The sequence below is a fragment of the Mustela lutreola genome, chromosome 8, assembly GCF_030435805.1.
Source record: "Mustela lutreola isolate mMusLut2 chromosome 8, mMusLut2.pri, whole genome shotgun sequence".
Classification (NCBI taxonomy): Eukaryota; Metazoa; Chordata; class Mammalia; order Carnivora; family Mustelidae; genus Mustela; species Mustela lutreola.
In genome coordinates this window covers 50,679,564-50,699,067 of record NC_081297.1, presented here as the reverse complement: position 1 = coordinate 50,699,067, position 19,504 = coordinate 50,679,564, and the positions used below count along the sequence as shown (strand labels likewise).

Here is a 19,504-nt window from a genome sequence, read left to right as displayed (position 1 = left end):
CTATGAAACCAGCATAACTTAGACTGTCTTATACCCAAATTAAAAGACCAGATTCAAAAGTTATATTATCCAGAGGTCAAAAGATATTCAAGGGGATTACAGTGAGTGGAAAAAACCAATCTCAAAAGGTGACATACTATGTGATACCATTTATCTAGCCTGTTTGAAATGACGTAATAATCAAGATGGAGAATAGATTAGTGGTTGCCAAAGTTGGGAAGAAATGGCCACGGATATAAAAGGGGGAGCATGAAGGACCCTGATGATGAAACCGTATGTGACTAAATGTTTGCACACACAACTGAGTGCACCTGAAACTAGTGAAACATGAACATGGCAGAGGGAGGGTTTCAATGTCGATTTCCTGGCTGTGATATTATGCTGCAGTTATATAAGATTTTTACCATGGAGGGAAGCTGGGATCTCTCTGTAGGAACCCTGTAGGGTTCACTTCATGTGAACCCTGAAAGATCTCAAAATTAAAAAAAAAAAAAAAAAAAAAAAAAGAAAGAAAAGAAAAGATGTTGAACTCTGGGCCTAGAATTGGAATGTTAGCACTGATCTAATTCTGGTCACAAAGGTTGAAAGCAAATAAGAGGACAAACTATACAAAACAACTATAAGAGATGCGTTTTGTGATTCAGCTTATTACAAAAAGCCCTTCAGTTCTGGGTCTTAAGATCTTTCCTCCTGTCTCTCACCATCCCCGCCATCTTCATCCCTGCTATCCACACAGATGAGCAAACTTCTAATCAATAAAACAGAGAAAGGGCCAATACAAGTGCTAAAAGTTCAGAGAAATGTACATTCATTTGTACATTTCTGCAAATGTACATGCAACAAGCAATGTCTTATTTGCTGAAAACTGAGCATGTATTAGTTTCCGAGTACCCTAGCATATGTGCATACATAATAGATTAAAACTTGTCTATCTGTCAAATATTTTCGAAGGAAATTGTCTTTGATTTTGCTTAGTAATGAACCTTCCCATTTAAAACAGTTGATTTTTCTGCAAAGATTCCTGAAATATGTTTAATATCTTATATGGAATAACTGCATAAGAAATCACTGGGTAGTAAGCTAGGCTTCCTTCTCACTTGAAAAATTCAAACATTCTCTGGGCCATGTAAGACACAAACATAAAAAATCAACAAACACATGGAAAAAGCTTAGGGTTTACCTTATATGAAGGGCCTGCATGAATTTCAGCTATACATTTAAATACTATAATCTACATGTAGTATACTACTTAGCAAAGTAGGTGTAAAAATAAAACAACAGGGGCGCCTGGGTGGCTCAGCGGATTGGGCCGCTGCCTTCAGCTCAGGTCATGGTCTCAGGGTCCTGGGATCAAGTCCCGCATCGGGCTCTCTGCTCAGCAGAGAGGCGGGGAGCCTGCTTCCCCCTCTGTCTCTGTCTGCCTCTCTGCCTACTTGTGATCTCGCTCTCTGTCAAATAAAATAAATAAAGTATTTTAAAAAATAAATAAATAAAAAATAAAACAACAGTTTAAGTTCTTTAACAATTGAATATAACTAAACAACAACAAAAACTGACTATAACTTTCAGATCATGTTAGCACTCTAGTATTCCCTCCTAAAATTATATATACATATATTCTTTTGAAGATTTTATTTATTTGAGAGAGAGTGAATGAGCGGGCACGAGATGGGAGGGAGGGACAAAGGGAGAGGAAGAGAGAATCTCAAGCAGATTCTGTACTGAGCATGGAGCCCAGGTGGGGCTCAATCCTAACACCCTGAAATCATGACCTTAACTGAAACTAGGAGTCAGGTGCTCAACTACTGTGCCACCCTGGTGCCGCTAAAATATATATGTGTGTGTATATCTATCTATAGATATGGATACATATCTATAGATAGATATGTATATCTATAGATATAGGTAGATATCTATAGATAGATATCTATCTATAGATATACACATCTATCTATAGATATCTACCTATATCTATAGATAGATATACACACACACACATATATATATATAGTTTTAAAACACATTTTATTTATTTACTTGATTCAACAGAGATCAAAAGTGGCAGAAAGGCAGGTGGTGGTGGGGGGAGCAGGCTCCCTGCTGAGCAGAGAGCCTGATGCGGGGCTCAATCTCAGGACCCTGAGATCATGACCTGAGCCAAAGTCAGATACCTAACCAACCAAGCCACCCAGGTGCTCCAAAATTATAGATATATTTTTTACACTAAATATTTTATTGCATGCTGCTGCTACTGTACATAAAATAATTACCCTTGTGAAATAGAAATTTGTGAAAATTCAGAGAGGCAGATGTTGAGGACTGACAAAAGTAGAAGTTTACATAGTTTGGCACATGTCACATGGATTTGCTTTTGTACAGGTTTCAAATTTAGTTCTCCTTTGAATATTCACTGGTTCATGAAAAGTGGTTTAGAAAACCATCCAGAGATTCATTTTACTACAAAAAGGAACAGATTTTGTGGGGTCTAAATGGATTCATACTTAAAGATACACCAGTTAGCAGGGGGTCTGCTGGACATTCTGCAGACAGAACTGTTTCAAATCTGCAGCTGCCTGGGAAACCTTCACCGGGTTGAGCCCGGCTTCCAGCCAGCTCGTTGAACCACTTTCTTCATAGTGGTGACTCTGGAGGAACCAGACATGGCACTTGTAAGAGCCCGGCAGATTTGTCTGTGTGGATCTGTCAGTTTGTGGGTCCGTGGGGCCAAACCTTTTTTTTTTTTTTTTTTTAAAATATTTTATTTATTTACTTGACAGAGACACAGCAAGAGAGGGAACATAAGCAGGGGGCAGTGGAAGAGGGGGAAGAAGGCTTCCTGCCACTGAGCAGCGAGCCTGATGCTGGGCTCGACCCCAGGACCCTGGGATCATGACTTGAGTGGAAGGCAGACACTTAATGACGAGCCATCCACACACCCCTAAAATTATATTCTTTATTAAAACAGTATGAATAGCAGCTTTATTAAATATCTACAAATATGCTTTATAGATGAGGAACTAGAACTTTATATTCAAAGAGATTGACTTTATGGTTTGTTTTTAAAATTGCAGATAAAGAATAAATCCTGGTTGATCAGAGATGACAGATGCCAATTTTTTTTAACCCTAATTCTCCTTGGGGAACAGAAATAAACATGTCCATGGTACCAGGGACATGAATAAACATATCCATGGGGAGGATTTGTTAAAAAAAGCTTCATGACATGTAATTTGCAAATTCCTATGTCAGCCTTCCTGTGTACTTTGAATTTCATTTTAATGAAAAAGGTGGAAAGATTCCAGCTCATAACATAGTGTGCAGTCTAGGTACTTGTCAAAGGGAAATGAAGAAAGAACCATTAACGTTCTTTAGACATTAATTAGACATTCAGTCACAGACTGTCAGTGCTGGCCAAGGGCTATTTAAGGCTACTTAACAGATATATATATGTATTTTATCATAATTTCATAATCATGCACTCTATGCTTCTTATCTCTGTTTATTTGTTGAAACAACTAGCAACAGGATTATCAGGCTCTGCTTATTTAATTCAAGTGTGGGGAGATTATGAAAGAGTGACCTGATGAATCAGAAGTACATTTTTATTGGTAATTCTCTATCAACTACTAACTCTGAGCAATTTCATTATTTTGACTCTTTCCACTCCCATGGGAGTCATTTCGCAGTCAAGTGTCAATCAATAAGCTGGTTATACACATCTTAGTCTACTTATTGCAGAGTAATAAGTAATGCACCATTACCATAAGTAATGGCAATGCACCATTCCCTTTCCTATGGAGCCACATTGTCCTTTAAGCTCGTCAGACTTCGCAGAATGTCGCCGCTGCTGGTAACAGTAAGAGTGAACATGGTAACTTCATTTCTTTGTGTGGCTATTACAGCTATTACAGCTCTGCGCAAAAGGGAAAAAATTCAGTACAGCTGATTTTCTGACTGCCTGGTGCTATTAAGTCTTGTATTTCCATTTCTTGTCAAATACTAGTACACTGCATTTTCTCTTTGGGACCTTGCTGTCCCTGACACTTCCCCGCCTAGATCTGTTACTCACAGCCCTCGCAGGTGACGGTTCTGCTCTAGAACAGCTTGTCTTTCAGAAACCAAAGCTACCCTTCTCCAGTGATACCACCACAGAGAAAAGACAAGACAATACCTGGGAATCACAAAGATAATCAATCCTTTGATTAACTTTAACTTTTAACTTTGGAAAATTTAGAGGTTGCCTGTGGGCAAGGGTATCTGCCCTTGGTACACAATTTTTCTTTCCAGCAAAACCAGATGAATGTGGTTAACACGTTATGGAAAACACAGAGCCCTCAGCGAAACTTCTCTTTTGTAATCAAGAGGCAGGAACAACTAACAGATGGCAGTGGGGAGGCTGATGTTTGGGAAGAGAGATGGTTGGGCCTTGTCTTAGCTTTCCTGGCCACTAGGGAAAGCAAGGAGAGACAGAAGTCATCAGTGAAAAAGGAAGAAATCATACAGAGAAACAAAGAAACTCAAGTCAAAGGAAGGGATGGTGGCAGAGGTAGGGCCCAGAGACTTTCAAAAGCAACATCATGGAAGTACAAGCTTTCATTGTAAAGAATTTCTTCTAAATGAACTTCTGAAGATGTCAATTCATATTACTTTTCAAAAACATAAAGAAAAATTTTGGGGGGCTCAGATGTAACTTTTTAATATACAAACAAACAAGGAATCTAAAATGCAATGCATGTTGAAGTGAAACATTTAAACCTTTTTTTTAAAGGCACAGGATGGACATCAGACATCCTGATTACTGTTATCTTCTTGCTGAAATCAATGAAAAAGCTTTTTTTTTTTTTTTTAAAGATTTTATTTATTTATCAGTGAGAGAAAGAGCGCAAGCACAAGCAACAGGAGAGGCAGGCAGAGGGAGAAGCCTGGGATCATGACCCCAGTCGAAGGCAGACGCTTAAACAACTGAGTCACTCAGGTGTCCCTCCTGGAATCTTAAAATTATCTATTTATTTATTTATTTTTAAAAAAGATTTTATTTATTTATTTGACAGAGAGAGATCACAAGTAGGCAGAGAGGCAGGCAGAGAGAGAGAGAGAGAGGAGGAAGCAGGCTCCCTGCTGAGCAGAGAGCCCGATGCGGGACTCGATCCCAGGACCCTGAGATCATGACCTGAGCAGAAGGCAGCAGCTCAACCCACTGAGCCTCCCAGGCACCCCCTCCTGGATTTTTTTTAAAGAAAGATTTTATTTATCCATTTATTTGACAGAGGAAGAGAGTATAAGCAGGGGAAGCAGCAGAGAGAGAGGGAGAAGCAGGCTCCCCACTGAGCAGGAAGCCTGACGTGGGGCTCCATCCCAGAATCCTGGGATCATGACCTGAGCCAAAAGCAGACGCCCGACCCACCCAGGTGCCCTGAAAAACCCTAGATTTAAATAATCTTTGTAATTTCATTAATAATTTTCCATGACAGTAAGGAATATTAAAGACAAAAAACAACAAAAGTAGGAACCCGGTGAGGTAAATAGAACATGAGAAAATGTGAGTCAGAGTTTGCCTTGAGGGTATTTTTACTTCCTGGTTAACTTAAGGTTTCATTTTGGACAAAAAACCAAGTCCAGGGTCTGCTCAGTGTGGAGAAGGTAAACCCCCATAGAGGATCACACTCTCAGTGTCACAGTGAGCTTCTAGTTCTAGAAATCTTCCTCCCTCCTAGCCCTCCATACTTCTCCAGAGATGGTATACATCACTCCCACCCCCTCCTGGACTTAAAAATAGAATCTATCTCAAGTCTTGGAACAAATCATCTTCAAGAATCCTGACCACATTCCAATCCTCAGGTAGGTTTACAGTTTAAAATCACACTACCTGGGTGGCCTGGAAAACCTCAAGCTAAAAATTCAATATGGTGAAGGTGGTTGTGCCCCAGGCAGAAGTAAATGAGAAGCCTTTCTGGAGGAACTTACCTACAACTGAGCCTAAAGGAGCTCCACACAGTTCCAAGAATACATAAAAAATTTACCAAACACTCTGGAAAATAAGACTCAATGAACAAGAACCAACAAAAACAAATCCAGGAAGACTGCAGATGTTAGAAGGATCACAATCACAATTTAAAACAATGGAAAGGATTAATATGAGTAAAGAGCCAAAGACTGTAAAAAATGATTAAGCAGCCAATGCGGAAGTGAACCAAGCAAACTGTAGAAAAAAAATTATAAATATAAACTCAGTGGTTGGGTTTAAAGCAGATTATTCAATAACTAAAGAGAGAATAAAAGGATCATGTATATAGCTAAAGAGATACTAAGAGAAATCTGACAGCTTTATATGTTCATATGTAAAAAGTGTTGGGGCACCTGAATGGCACAGTTGGTTGGGTATCCCACTCTTGGTTTCGTCTCGGGTTGTGATCTCAAGGTTGTGTGATCGAGCCCCAACATGGGGCTCTGTGCTCAGTGCAGAGTCTGCTTAAGACTCCCTCTGCCCCTCCCCCAGCTCTCTATTTCTCTGAAATAAATAAATGAATCTTAAAAAAAGGTGTCAAGCAGCCATCCCTGAAGCACCAGTGACCAAAATGAGGTTTAATCCCTTCATGACTTCTGACCAGAGCAAGTACCAGAAAAGGCATTCGACTGCACCTTCCCATATTCCCAGGAAGATTATGTGGTTCCCTCTTTCCAAAGAGCTGAGACAGAAGTACAACATTTGATCCACACACATCCACAAGGATGATGAAGTACAAGTTGTGTGAGGATACCACAAAGGTCAGCAAATGGGCAAAGTGGTCTTGGTTACAAGAAGAAATGGGGCGCCTGGGTGGCTCAGTGGGTTAAAGCCTCTGCCTTTGGCTCAGGTCATGATTCCAGGGTCCTGGGATCGAGCCCGCATCAGGCTCTCTGCTCAGCAGGGAGCCTGCTTCCCCCCTTTCTCTCTGCCTGCCTCTCTGCCTACTTGTGATCTCTGTCTGTCAAATAAATAAAATTAAAAAAAAAAAAGAAAAGAAGAAATATGTCATCTTCATTGAATGAGTACAGGAAGAGCAGGCCAATGGCACAACTGTCCACCTGGGCATTTACCCTGGCAAGGGGGTTATCAGTAGATTCAAACTGGACAAAGACTACAAAAAGATCCTTGAACATAAAGTCAAATCTTGCCAGATAGGAAAGGAAAAGAGCAAATATAAGGAAGCAACAACTGAGAAGATGAAGATGTGGGAATATGATATATGATATATGACTGATACAGGACTTTTTCCTTTTTAAAGATTTTATTTATTTCTTTGACAGAGAGACACAGTGAGAGAGGGAACACAAGCAAGGGGAGTGGGAGAGGGAGAAGCAGGCTTCCCGCGGAGCAGGGAGCCCAGTGCAGGGCTTGATATGGGGCTTGATCCCAGGACCCTGGGATCATGACCTGAGATGAAGGCAGATGCTTAATGACTGAGCTACTCAGGCGCCCCTGATGTACGATTTTAAATAAAAAACTGTTAAAATGACAAAAAAAAAGTGTTGAAAAGTAATGTTAAAGATTAAACTTATTAGAAAGAGAAAAAAATGGTCTCTAAAGAGAAAATTATAAAAGTTTGTTGAGAGACATTAAATAACTAGAAATATGTTTCTGGACTAGAGGACTGAATATTATAAAATGTCGCTTCTCTCCATGTTAATATATGTAGAATAGTGCAACTGCAATCAAAACCCCAACAGGTTTTTAGTTTTTGTTTGTTTTAAGAACTTGAAAAACTGAGTCTAAAATTTAACTGAAGTTGCAAAAGATCAAGAATTGTTAAGGAGAGCAAAGTCAGAGATCTTGGTTTGCCAAATACGAAGATTTTTTAAAAAGGTACCAAAATTAAGATAGGAGGGATAGAGAAGTAGATCAGTGGAAAAGCAGAGAGCCCAGAAACAGACTTGTGCAAAGAGGACACGTAGTTTATGCAGAGCTGTGTAAAAAGGACGATTAGTGCTGGGCCAACTGTGCATCCACATGGAGAAAAAGGAATGGATCCCAACCTCATGCCATACCTCCAAAGAAATTCCTGGTAGAATAAAGACCTATGTGTAAAAACTAAAACCTGAAAACATTTATTTATTAATTATTATTATTATTGTTATTTAAAGATTTTATTTATTGAGAGAGAGACAGAGAGAGCGCAAGCATGAGGAGAGGGAGAGGTTTAGAAGCAGACTCACCTCTGAGCTGGGAGCTCAACATGGGGCTCAATCCCAGAACCCTGAGATCATGACCTGAGCCAAAGGCAGAGGCTTAACCATCTGAGCCCCTCAGGTGCCCCCTGAAAGCATTTAAAAGAGAATATGGTGGGTAGGGGTGCATGCTGGGTGGCTCAGGTCATGAGCCCTGTTCATCAAAGAGTCTACTTCTCTCTCTCCCTCTACCCCTGCCCCTAACTCATGCTCACATGCTCGTTCTCTCTCCAAAATAAATAAATTAATTAATCTTTAAAAAAAAAAAGAGAGAATATGGGAGAATTATCTTCACTACCTGCACTCAGCACAGAAAGATTTCTTAAAGGAGATACAAAGTGAAACAACCATAAAGGAAAAGACTGGGTAACTTCAACTCCTTTAAAATTTCCTTGTTTAGCAAAAGACACAATAAGCACATGAAAGACAAATTACAGAGCACAAGATATTTGCAAAACATAACACAATAAGACCTGATCCAGACCCACAAAGAACTCTTATAAATAAGAAAAAAACCAAAGCCAAATCATATTAAACCAAGCAGAAAAAGCCCAGAGAAATGAAGAGTGGGCAAGTGAACCTTAAATGGGCAAAACACTTGATAGAAATTTCACACAAAAAAAGAAACTGAAGCACACAAGGGTCAGTATATCTATATGAACCATATTTTTTATTTTCTGTATTCTGACATATTTTTTATTTTCTGTATTCTGACCTTGCTGCTACCAGAGGGACTGGCCCTCCCAAGGATCACCAATTCCTGGATAGTATAAACAACTCACTTGTTGTGCCTTTCAAAGACAAACCAGCCAATCCAGAGCCCATCCCAACCACCTCCTCTGGGTCGCTATGCACCTGCCCTAACCTCCTGTGCCATGTATCAGACAACCAGAGACCACCCCTATTCCTCAGAGCCCGCTGGAATTATTCTCACTAGCCCATCTGAAACCTGTTTACCCTGCCCCGCCTGTTTCTTCCTGCAGAAGCCCCAGCAAAGACTCTTTCCCAGTTGCTCCTTCCTCCTCCGCCTCCTGACCAACCTTGGTGCTTTTCTGTGTGGCCACTTGTGGCAACGATGTACCCTTTCCACTTGCTTACTGTGAGTAACAAAGTATCTTTTCAATGGCAATTACCTCCTGATCTGATGTTCTTACTATATGCCAAGTTTTCTGTTAATACTCTATTGTAAAACAACATCTTTATCAGTGATCAGAGAAATGCAAACTAAAATCACAACAATATTGGCAAAGATAATAATATTTGGTAAAATTCATCACGTGGTGATGAATATGTCCGATTGGAAGGCTGATACACTACTGGTGGGGTGTGTATATCATTACAGCTATTTTAAAAAACAGTTTGGCTCTATATCTAGTGAAGTTTGAAACATGCTTACTCCGAGAAGCATATATCCTGGAGACAGTCCTGTACATTTGTGGTACTACAGTAGCATACCTGTTCAAAATATTCCTAACAGCACACTTTTTCATGGCAAAAAATGTAAAATACCCCCATATTCATCAATAAAAAATAAATACAATGGAATATCATACAGTAGTCAAATAAATGATTATAATTGCATTAACAATGTGGGTGCATCTCAGGAACATAATATAATACTGAGTAAAAAAAAAAATCATGAGAAGTATATACAGTATGATTCCATTTATAGGAAGTTCAAGAAAACAGAAAATGAAACAACAAATCATTGAAAAACAAACATATAGCGGTTACCCCTGACGGAGTAAGGAAGGCAGTCATAACAGGGGAGGCAAAGGTAATGATGTCTTTTTTTCTTCAACTTGGTGGTGGTCTGTGGTGTTCACTGTAATATTATTCTTCATACTTTACACATATTTTATAAATTTTCTTTTGTATCCTACTGAATTCTTAATATAAGCAATTCTAAAAAAATGGATATTAAGGTTAGTTTTATAATAGTATGGGCACAAGGGCATACCGTCTTCACTGGTGTGGGGCTCTGTACCAGCGTCCTGATCCACTTCCTCCAATGTACCGTGCTCACTGTATGGGCTGTCACTGCAAAGTGGAAATAGATATTTTTATAAAGTCAAAGAAAGAATTTAACAAATGAACAACTGCTACTACATAAAACTTGAATGGCTAAAGAGTGGCTGGATAGTCTTTCAGTGAAATTCTGGAGGCTCCAAGAATCATCTGGTCTTAGGGGAGCCCAGGTCCCTTCATCTTTGACACAGATAATTCATACCCACAGAAATTAAAATTGGTTGAATTCTAGTAGAATATGATTATTGCCCTATGGATACACCAGTTTTTGCAAATTCATCCCAACACACCTGACTGCATATCAACTGATGGCTCTTGAGTTCAGCTCTGAATTGGCTGTAGTCTTTTCCCCATCTTTTCTTGACATACATTCATTGCAGATTTGAGCCAGTCATGATTTTTATTCTTTTTTTTAAAGATTTTATTTATTTATTTGACATATAGATATCACAAGTAGCAGAGAGGCAGGCAGAGAGAGAGAGAGAGACGAGGAAGCAGGCTCCCTGTGGCAGAGAGCCAGATGTGGGGCTCAATCCCAGAACACTGGGATCACGACCCAAGCTAAAGGCAGAGGCTGAACCCACTGAGCCACCCAGGTGCCCCTTGATTTTTATTCTTTTAAGAAACTTACCTTTAGCACAAACACACTCCTTAAATATATGTTCGTAAATGGAATGCATCTGTCACACGTGCAAGTCTAACTTATCTCAAATGTTCTGCTTCTTCTTTTTCTAGAAATTGGAGACTTCGGCAACCTTGGCAACCTATGGTCACTTCTTATTCTTATTAAACTGATATGTATACTTCCATAATTTTTCCAGGGGGGGAAAGACTAAAATTCCCGGACTTACCAGTAGTCGTCTCCAGCCATACACTTCTCATAAACAGGGCCATCCAGCTCTTTAGCATCTGGGAAAATAGTTTCATGGTGGATGATGATGGTTTTGACAATTTCATTCACATGAGCCTGACAAGACACTTGATCCTGTATTTCTGGGACAGGCATTAATGTGGGGCCAAAACAAATGGCCAGGTTATACGGGTCCATCATGTTCTCATCGCTGTACTGTGAAAGGCTATGAGAGACAGACAAGAGTTATAAAAGCACCAGAGAGAAAGAAGAAAATTGGTGTTTAATAAGATACTTTATATTCTCAAAATAGGTATCCAAAGCATTTTATTTGTTTTTATTATTAGAACAAGATAAGGTTCCATCTACTTTAAGTTGCCTTGGCAAATTCCAAAGAAAGTAAAACAACTTATAACCTTTCAACTAGGAAGAAACTGAAAGGGGAATATAAATCCTCCTTAACTAAGTGGCATTTTTCAGAGCCATAAGAGCATTTAAGATAATTTCTTTTTCAATGGAGAGCAGGATCAAGTGAGTGAGTTTCACTTGTAAACACCACGGTGTAAATGTTATAAATGTTACTCAAGTAAATCCAGGAAGGGCAGTAGTGAGCTCCATAAAGTTTTATGGATATCTTTAAAATGCCCTCCCACTCATCAAACACATCTCAGATTTCAGTTTTTCCCTGTAAATCTTGAGGAAAGCCTGGAGGAAAACAAAGCACCTTTTCTTTGTAGCCATGGAAAGAAAGCAAACAACTGGGTAAGACGACCACAACTATCTACCAATCAATGTCACAAAAGACGTTGTAAGTGCAAGAGAAGGGGAAAAGAATTCCCAGTTCTCTCATTCCTTTTCAAGTTGGCTAACTACAAACTTTGGGGCAATTTCTGGTTCTCTAGGACTAATTTCTAAATTCAATCCAATGGATATTTGTGAGATATTGTCCAGAGGCAACTCAAAATAAGCCAGCAGTTGATTGTTCTGCCTCTAACTCATGCAGAGGGTACTGTTCTAGGGAGAAGCTAGAGACATTATCTTTCCAGGAGTAAAATGTCAATCTTGAAAGGAAATGTAAAATCCAGGTGAACAGATGACAAATGGAAGAAGAAAAAAAGAGACTTGGCCGCATTTGTGAGATGGTGACAGACACAAAGAAACGGAAATGCCACATGACCTGATACGTTACCCTTTTCCAGAAATAAGATAGCCTAGAAAGCAGAAAATACAAAGGCATAATTTCCTCAGCTAACATATGTCTCTCCTGCCTGCCATTTCTCAAGCATACAGTCTTTTATAAAAAGTTCACAATAAAGGCAACGATCATGTTACAGATTGTCTGGAAAATGGATGCACGGAGGAGTGAGATGCAGAGTAAGAATGGTCTAATTCTCTCAAGACACACGGAAGCTTGGTGGGGAGAGTCACAGCGAATCTTTCTGGGTCTTTAACTTAGTGCTGACTTGAAGAGCAAAATCTTGTTATTAAAGTATTATACCCACATTTCGATTTTACAATTAAGGGAGAATAATTTCCTTTTCTTTTCATAATTCCTGTCCCAAGCAACCGCCCTATAGGCTGGGGCTTGTTTCTGCATGAAGGCAGGTGCAGTGAGCCAGGGGGCATCTTTGGGCAGAAATGCTGGAAGCAAGGCCAGCTGGATGACTCACGTACATTTGCTATTCTGCTGAGTTAGATTTAGGTTTTACAAACTTTCTTGATTCACTGCTTTGCCTGTCTCTCGTGGTTTACTGGTTCACAGTGGGTTTTGCTCAGGTGTGCCAGGAAAATTTACGTAGAGGGTTGGCAGGAAGGAAGGCCCTCCAGACGGGAAGGGGAGGCACTTGAAATCAAAGGTGAAGATAGCAAGCCTCCGGATTGTCTTTTTAAATTTATTTATTTTTTAAAATTTGAGGCTTTAATATTGATGAGGAAATAAGATTAAAAGAAAAAAAAAATATAGAACCAGGGCACCTGGGTGGCTCAGTGGGTTAAAGCCTCTGCCTTCGACTCAGGTCATGATCTCAGGATCCTGGGATCAAGCCCAGCATCAGGCTCTCTCCTCAGTGGGGAGCCTGCTTCCCCCCACTCTCTTTGCCTGCATCTCTGCCTACTTGTGATCTGTCAAATAAATTAAAAAGAAAAAAAAAACCCGAAACGAAAAACCAACCCAGGCCACTTCAATTGCTTCAATAACTCCATCTTTAGCTAGGCAGGTCAAATGCCAAACAAAGAGATTCAGATTCCTGTCCACTTTGCCCTGTTTCCAGCCCCATTATGGCAAGAGGGGTGTATATTTGAGTTGAGTGCCTTGACTGGGATCTGCCATCCACTCTGCACCTCAGGTCACGAAGCCCATTGTCCCAACAGTTCTGGTTCATGAGGCTGTCTCGAATTTTTGTCTTATGCCTCTTCCAGAATTCGGAAATGATGGCAGCTCAGTCAGTTGTGATACCTCCCACATTGCTTTTTGGTTCGAGCAGCCAAGAATGCCTCCATTGTTTGAAATCCATGTCTGTAGAAGCAATAGACTTAAGAAACCCCCTCCTCTTTGCCAGAAAGGGGCAGGACTCCTCAGGTGACACCCCTGGGAAGAGCTGGCCCCAAAGCAGCTCCTCTGTGATGGCTGGTTCCCTGGGCCCAGGCCACATGACAGCCTGTTCAGAGGCTTGGAGCCCTCATGCTTGCCCACTAAGGTCAGCAAGCCTTCAGATTTTTAAAACCACCGTAGGTAACAAGGCTTATTTAAAGGTAAGATTTAGGGGCGCCTGGGTGGCGCAGTCATTGTCTGGCAGCAGCTCAGGTCATGATCCCAGGGTCCTGGGATTGAGCCCCTCATCAGGCTCCCTGCTCAGCAGGAAGCCTGCTTCTCCTGTTCCTACTCCTCCTGCTTGTGCTCCCACTCCCACCCTCTGCCAAATAAATAAATAAACAAAATCTAAAAAAAAAAAAAAGAGTACAATTTATATTTATGGCCATTTATTTAACCTAAACATAGTTTATATCCATGTCTCTAGATCCTGCTTATTTCTAGTGGTGATTTCTGTACAAATGGGTTTCCGCTGTCATTTGTGCTTATGTCCGTTCCCTGTAAGCATTTCCCCATCAGAAGCGACCTGGTTTCTGGGGCCAGGTCTCCATGGCATGTGAGAACTCTAAATCTCCAAAGAAATAGAGAAGATAAAAAACAAATCCCAATTTTGGGAAGGATGAACCCAGGCCAGAAGGAGGAGGCATTGCCCTGAGTTTACTCCTCCCAGATTCTTTTATTTCCAATTACTTAACTAGATCCTTGAATAGGAAGGGGGCTCTCAGATAGGGCTTGGGGAAGATATTCCCCATTTTTATTACCCAAGAAGTAAGACAAATGAAAATCAAGGTGCTTAAATTAAAACAATAAGGTTCCTTTGAAAATAATGCTATGATTTTTTAAGGTTTCTGTTAATTGCTGCAGAGACTTTTATAAATATTTTCTTCTTGATAAGGTCTCATTATATTGAGTTTACAGAAGTTCTTTTTTGGATCTGTGTGTAATTCGCATCTATAGTTCCCCTCCTTTCTTCACTACAACATAAAAAATCCCAGCAATTTTCTGCAGTGAGTGGGTGGTTTACATCATTTTGACAAAAACGTTCATGACATTAGCTTTGGATGGAAGTTGGAAAAACACATATTTCACTGACAAGTGTTCTTTTTGGTAATATTTGTATATTTTTGCATGTACGGCCACAGTTTCTGCGTCTTTCCGCTAATATACAATGACCTTGATCTGCTTAAGAAAAACATACCTTCAGTCTATAGTCAATCGTCTTCTCTTTGACTCTGCTGATAAGTGGGACCCAGTGTGCACGTTACAGAATCCAAGAACAAAGAATTCAGATCAGTGCAAATGGAAGTGGAAGATGCACATTCTGGAGGAGTATTAGGGTACTTACTGATTGAGGAAGGCAAAGAGGTACCTCATCACTATAAGGACGGACCTAGGCAAGGTCAGGAGGAGTTTGCGGATGTGAAGCGCCCTCTCACAGAGATTATCTATTCCTATGGACAGAAGAGAACATGGTCAGGATCTTTTCGCTTGCTACATTTAAAGCAGAACACTGAGTGTTGGTTAGATGTCCGACGTTTGATTTCACCTCAGGTCTTGATCTCAAGGTCATGAGTTCAGGCCCCGCATTCCTACAAAACACTGAGTACCAAATTTCATATCTGACCATAAGGAAGCTCTTGCCCCTGGGTGAGATGCGGTTGTACCCCAAACAGGGAATCAGTGATGAGCTTGGGGGTAATACCATTTCTGAGAGTATCTTCTCTGACCTATCTCTGTTTTTTCTGATGGCCATGGTCTTGAGCAACTTCGCGTCTTCTAGGTTTAAAAACCATCTTTCGCTTGCTGCTATTTCTGGATTGTACATCTGATATGGTTTCAATTCCTTTCAAAAGCTGCAATGGTGGGACGCCTGGGTGGCTCAGTGCGTTAGGTCTCTGCCTTCGGCTCAGGTTGTGATCTCAGGGTCCTGTGATCTCAGGGTCCGATGGGATCAAGCCCTGCATTAGGCTCTCTGCTCAGCATGGAGCCTACTTCTCCCCTCTCTCTATGCCTGCCTCTCTGCCTACTTATGATCTCTGTCAAATAAATCAATAAAATCTTAAAAAAAAAAAAGCTGCAATGGTAACTAAAGTAGTTTTGGGGGACACCTCCCCTATGATTCATTAATTTATCCTGTATTTATTTGTATATTACTATGATTCCAGCAATGTACCAGGCTTTGAATCTCTCCTCCCTCAAAACTTATCATAGTATTTTACTGATATGAATTTTTACTTTGTATTATATAATTTCATCAATTTCATCTATTTTAGGACAGCCTAATAGTTTTCAAGTACCAAGTTAGGCAATAGTAATGCATTAGTGATTTGAATCTTGCTCTCAGAGAACTTTATACCCTCATGTTTACAGTAATTTATTTTCTTATCCTTGTGGGAGAGTTAGCTCACTGAAGACGGGTACCTGGGACTTCCTAGTATTATTTTATCCCTCTTTCCTAGCAATACAAATTGTCCAAAGGTTCTTAACACAAAAATGCCTGTGAGCAGCAGCAAAAAATTTAGTTCCAATAATGCATTATTTGCATAATAATTTCCAATAAATGCATTATTTATAATGCATAATAATGTATTTCCATAATGATCTACATTTTTACAATGCATTCTCACATCTGCTATCCAATTTAACACAGATAATAATTCCATGGAGTAGGCAGGCCATGGAATGTCATCCCCATTCAATGGATTAGGAAAAAGAGAACTGGGTAAGTGGCTGGAGGGGTGGAGTTGGGACTAAAACCTATTTTCTGTTCAAGTCAGGTTGTCTTTCTAGGATTTCAAAGTACAAAAATATTTTATTTTTAAGCAATCTCTACACCCAGTATAAGGCTTGAACTCACAACCCCAAGCTCAAAAGCTTCATGCTTCACTGACTGAGCCAGCCAGGTGCCCCCTTTATAAAGTACAACTTTGAAGACATTCAATAAAGATACATTTGAGAAAAAGATTTATTTTTTAACTTTTTTTTTTTTTTCTAATTAAGTAAGCTCCATGCCCAAGGTGGGACTTGAACTCATGAACCCAAGATCAAGTGATGCATTCCCTACCAACTGAGTCGGCCAGGTGCCCCTGGGAAAAATATTTCAAAGACTATTTCAGAAACATTTTTGAAGTTTACTCTAATTTTGTATTACTACATTTGCTCCAATCGTTCTTGAGATATTCATATATCCTACTTGAAAAATCTCAGGCCACTTTTTTTTTTTTTTTTTTTTTAAGGACTTCATTTCTGACATAATAGTCAATTGATTTTCCTTCTCTTTCTCAGGTTTTCTGACCTCCCACACATAAACACAGTTGGCCCTCATGGATCTTTACTTGTTCTCTTCAATGGTAAACTCATTTGGTCTGGATGTTAGGATCATCCTTTTTAGGAAGGTAGTATTTTTGCTTCATTTTTCAATTTTGCATGGGACGTAAGTTCTGTTGTTTCTGCCCCTGGCTATCTCAGTATTAATTTCCTAATTAAAGTCTTTATTATTTCTAGCTTGGACCATGGTGATACTTTGCTAATTCAGTTTTCTATTCCAATTCCTCTTACACCTCTTACAAACTTGAAATGACTTATGGCCCATTCTTAAAAGTAAATATTGCGATTTACTAGCATTTGTTCTCTGGTCCTTAAAAAACCGTATGCATAAATAACTTTCCATTCATGCCCCAAACCAAACAGTTAAAAAGTTTAATATGTTTATGCAAATTATAAATGGTAATGATGAAGGGTCCCATGAATGGTCTCTGGACTGGCAATACCTTCTGTTCTTTTCTAGCCGCATATAGATCCATAGAAGGGCTATGATTAAAAACAAAACAACAACAAAACTTCTGCCATTGTTTAAACTTTTGTTTAACATTTGTTCATTTGAACATGTAACATTGTTCAAAACTTCTGGATTGTTTCATAAGTTAAGTCTACTAATTCACCAGGCTGATCGTCAGTATAAGGTTAAGGTCAAATATCAGGGAGAGGGTTTTAGAAACTTCAGGCTAGTTTTGAGGTCTTAGAGAAAAAAAGAAAAGGAAAGAATGTGACAGGAACTACTCTTCATGTACTGTTGATCTTTAATCTTTGTCAAATCCCAGAGGGGGCAAGTAATTTTCAGGCTAGAAGAAGATACAGGCATTACTCCCAAGAAACTTAATTTTAATTCAAGATCCTCCTGTTTCTATCTCTCAGTTCTAAAAGTGAGTTCCCCTACCCCTTAAAGGTAGTTTCAAACTTTTATTTAGAAAGAACTGGGGGTGGACGCGTGGGTGGCTCAGTGAGTTAAGCCTCTGCCTTTGGCTCAGGTCATAATCTCAGGGTGCTGGGATTGAGCCCCACATTGGGGTCTCTGCTCAATGGGGAGCTTGCTTCCTCTCTCTCTCTCTCTCTGCCTGCCTCTCTGCCTATTTGTGATTGCTCTCTCAGTGTCAAATAAATAAATAAAAATCTTTAAAAAAAATAAAAAGAACTGGGGGAACAGGTACAGATAGAACTGGGGGAAATTGATTTGTTTATTTAGAATATTTTCTTTTAACTCACTGATTTTTAAAAAGTTTTTATTTAAATTCCAGCTAGTTAACATACAGTGTAGTATTAGTTTCAGGCATATAATACAGCGACTCAACATTCCACAGAACAGGGATCCATATGCCAATTTCACAGCAGCATTATTTGTGACGGCCAAGGGGCAGACATCAGCCAAGTGGTCACTGACAGATGCGTGGATGAACCAAGGTGGTATAAAGACACAAGGAACCGTTATTCAGCCTTAAAAGAGAAGTGAAATTCTCCTACACCTGGATGAATCTTGAAAACCTAAGTGAAATAAGCCAGACAGAAGAAGACAAATACTGTAGGATTCCACTTAACACCAGGTATCCAGAGTAGTCCAGTTCACAGAAAGTAGCACAGGGCAGGGGGCTGTCAGGGGCTTGGGGGAGTTACTGCTTTCTGAGTACAGAGCTTTGGTTTGGGAGAGTGAAGAAGTTCTGGAGATGGACGGTGGTGATGGTTGCACACTGGGAATGTATTTAATGCCGCTGAATCATACACTTAACAATGGATAAGTCAGTAAGTTTCATATTCTGTATATTTCACCAAAATTTTGGAAAAGAAAAATTGGGGGAGGGTACCATGAGATGCAAATGAAAGGTTTTAGGAGACAAAGGCAACAGGAATGTAAAACAGTGACACCAAAAAGACCAGATGAAATTGTGGGAGGTGGGCCTGGATTCTCTGCAACTTCAGTAAACCTCAATCAAAGCATAACAGAACTGCTCGCATTCCTGAAGTCATAGCAAATCTATCTGTCCCAGAGGCCTCAGAGCATGACGGCTGGGAGCGGGACTCAGATATTACCTGGCTGGTCACTCAACAGGCCTGCGGCGTACATCCTACAGGAGCCTTGCTCTGGTACAAATGACTCCTTTACTCTCCTGAGTCCAGTTAGTGGGTCAAAATTTATGGTTGCCTGGACACTGATTAATGTGCATTCCCAGCGGCTCTCAGAGTGGCAATTCATAGTCTCCCACAATTCTATGCTGCTTGAAAAGATGGATCTTTTCTTCTCCTCAGAAAAGTTGTCAGTAAGGAAAACCAATATTTCATTTGAATTTCTTTTAAGCTAGCCTTTGTTTCTATAATTCAGGATCTCATGTAATTAGGTAAAAGTGGCATTCATCCAGTCTTGGTCATGTGCTCAAAGCTCCCCATGCTGATTTCTGTTCTTTTCCTAGCACTGCAAAGTTCCCATGTCGGCATCCCAACCTCACAGCATGGGGCTTTGACAGCTCCATGTAAATATGTGTGAAAAATTCACCCCAAAACAC

At 39.9% G+C, this 19,504-nt stretch overlaps 1 protein-coding gene and 2 pseudogenes across 3 annotated transcripts in view; 1 reads left to right on the top strand and 2 right to left on the bottom strand.

Annotated features, from left to right (window-relative positions):
- Window positions 1–19,504, bottom strand: part of SRGAP1 (SLIT-ROBO Rho GTPase activating protein 1) — a 272,898-nt gene that overhangs the window by 11,409 nt on the left and 241,985 nt on the right. For 2 of the 3 annotated variants that reach the window (XM_059184738.1, XM_059184740.1), the window contains exons 16-18: window positions 15,019–15,124; window positions 11,085–11,309; window positions 10,166–10,245 (exon numbers count right to left, since the gene is read on the bottom strand). In XM_059184738.1, coding sequence (XP_059040721.1) covers window positions 10,166–10,245; window positions 11,085–11,309; window positions 15,019–15,124 — 411 coding nt within the window. Of the gene's footprint in view, window positions 1–10,165; window positions 10,246–11,084; window positions 11,310–15,018; window positions 15,125–19,504 lie in introns of those variants that run through there. The other variant, XR_009356614.1, reaches the window with a different exon arrangement.
- LOC131838503 (guanine nucleotide-binding protein G(I)/G(S)/G(O) subunit gamma-5-like) lies at window positions 2,068–2,987 on the bottom strand (annotated as a pseudogene).
- LOC131838188 (large ribosomal subunit protein uL24-like) lies at window positions 6,576–7,230 on the top strand (annotated as a pseudogene).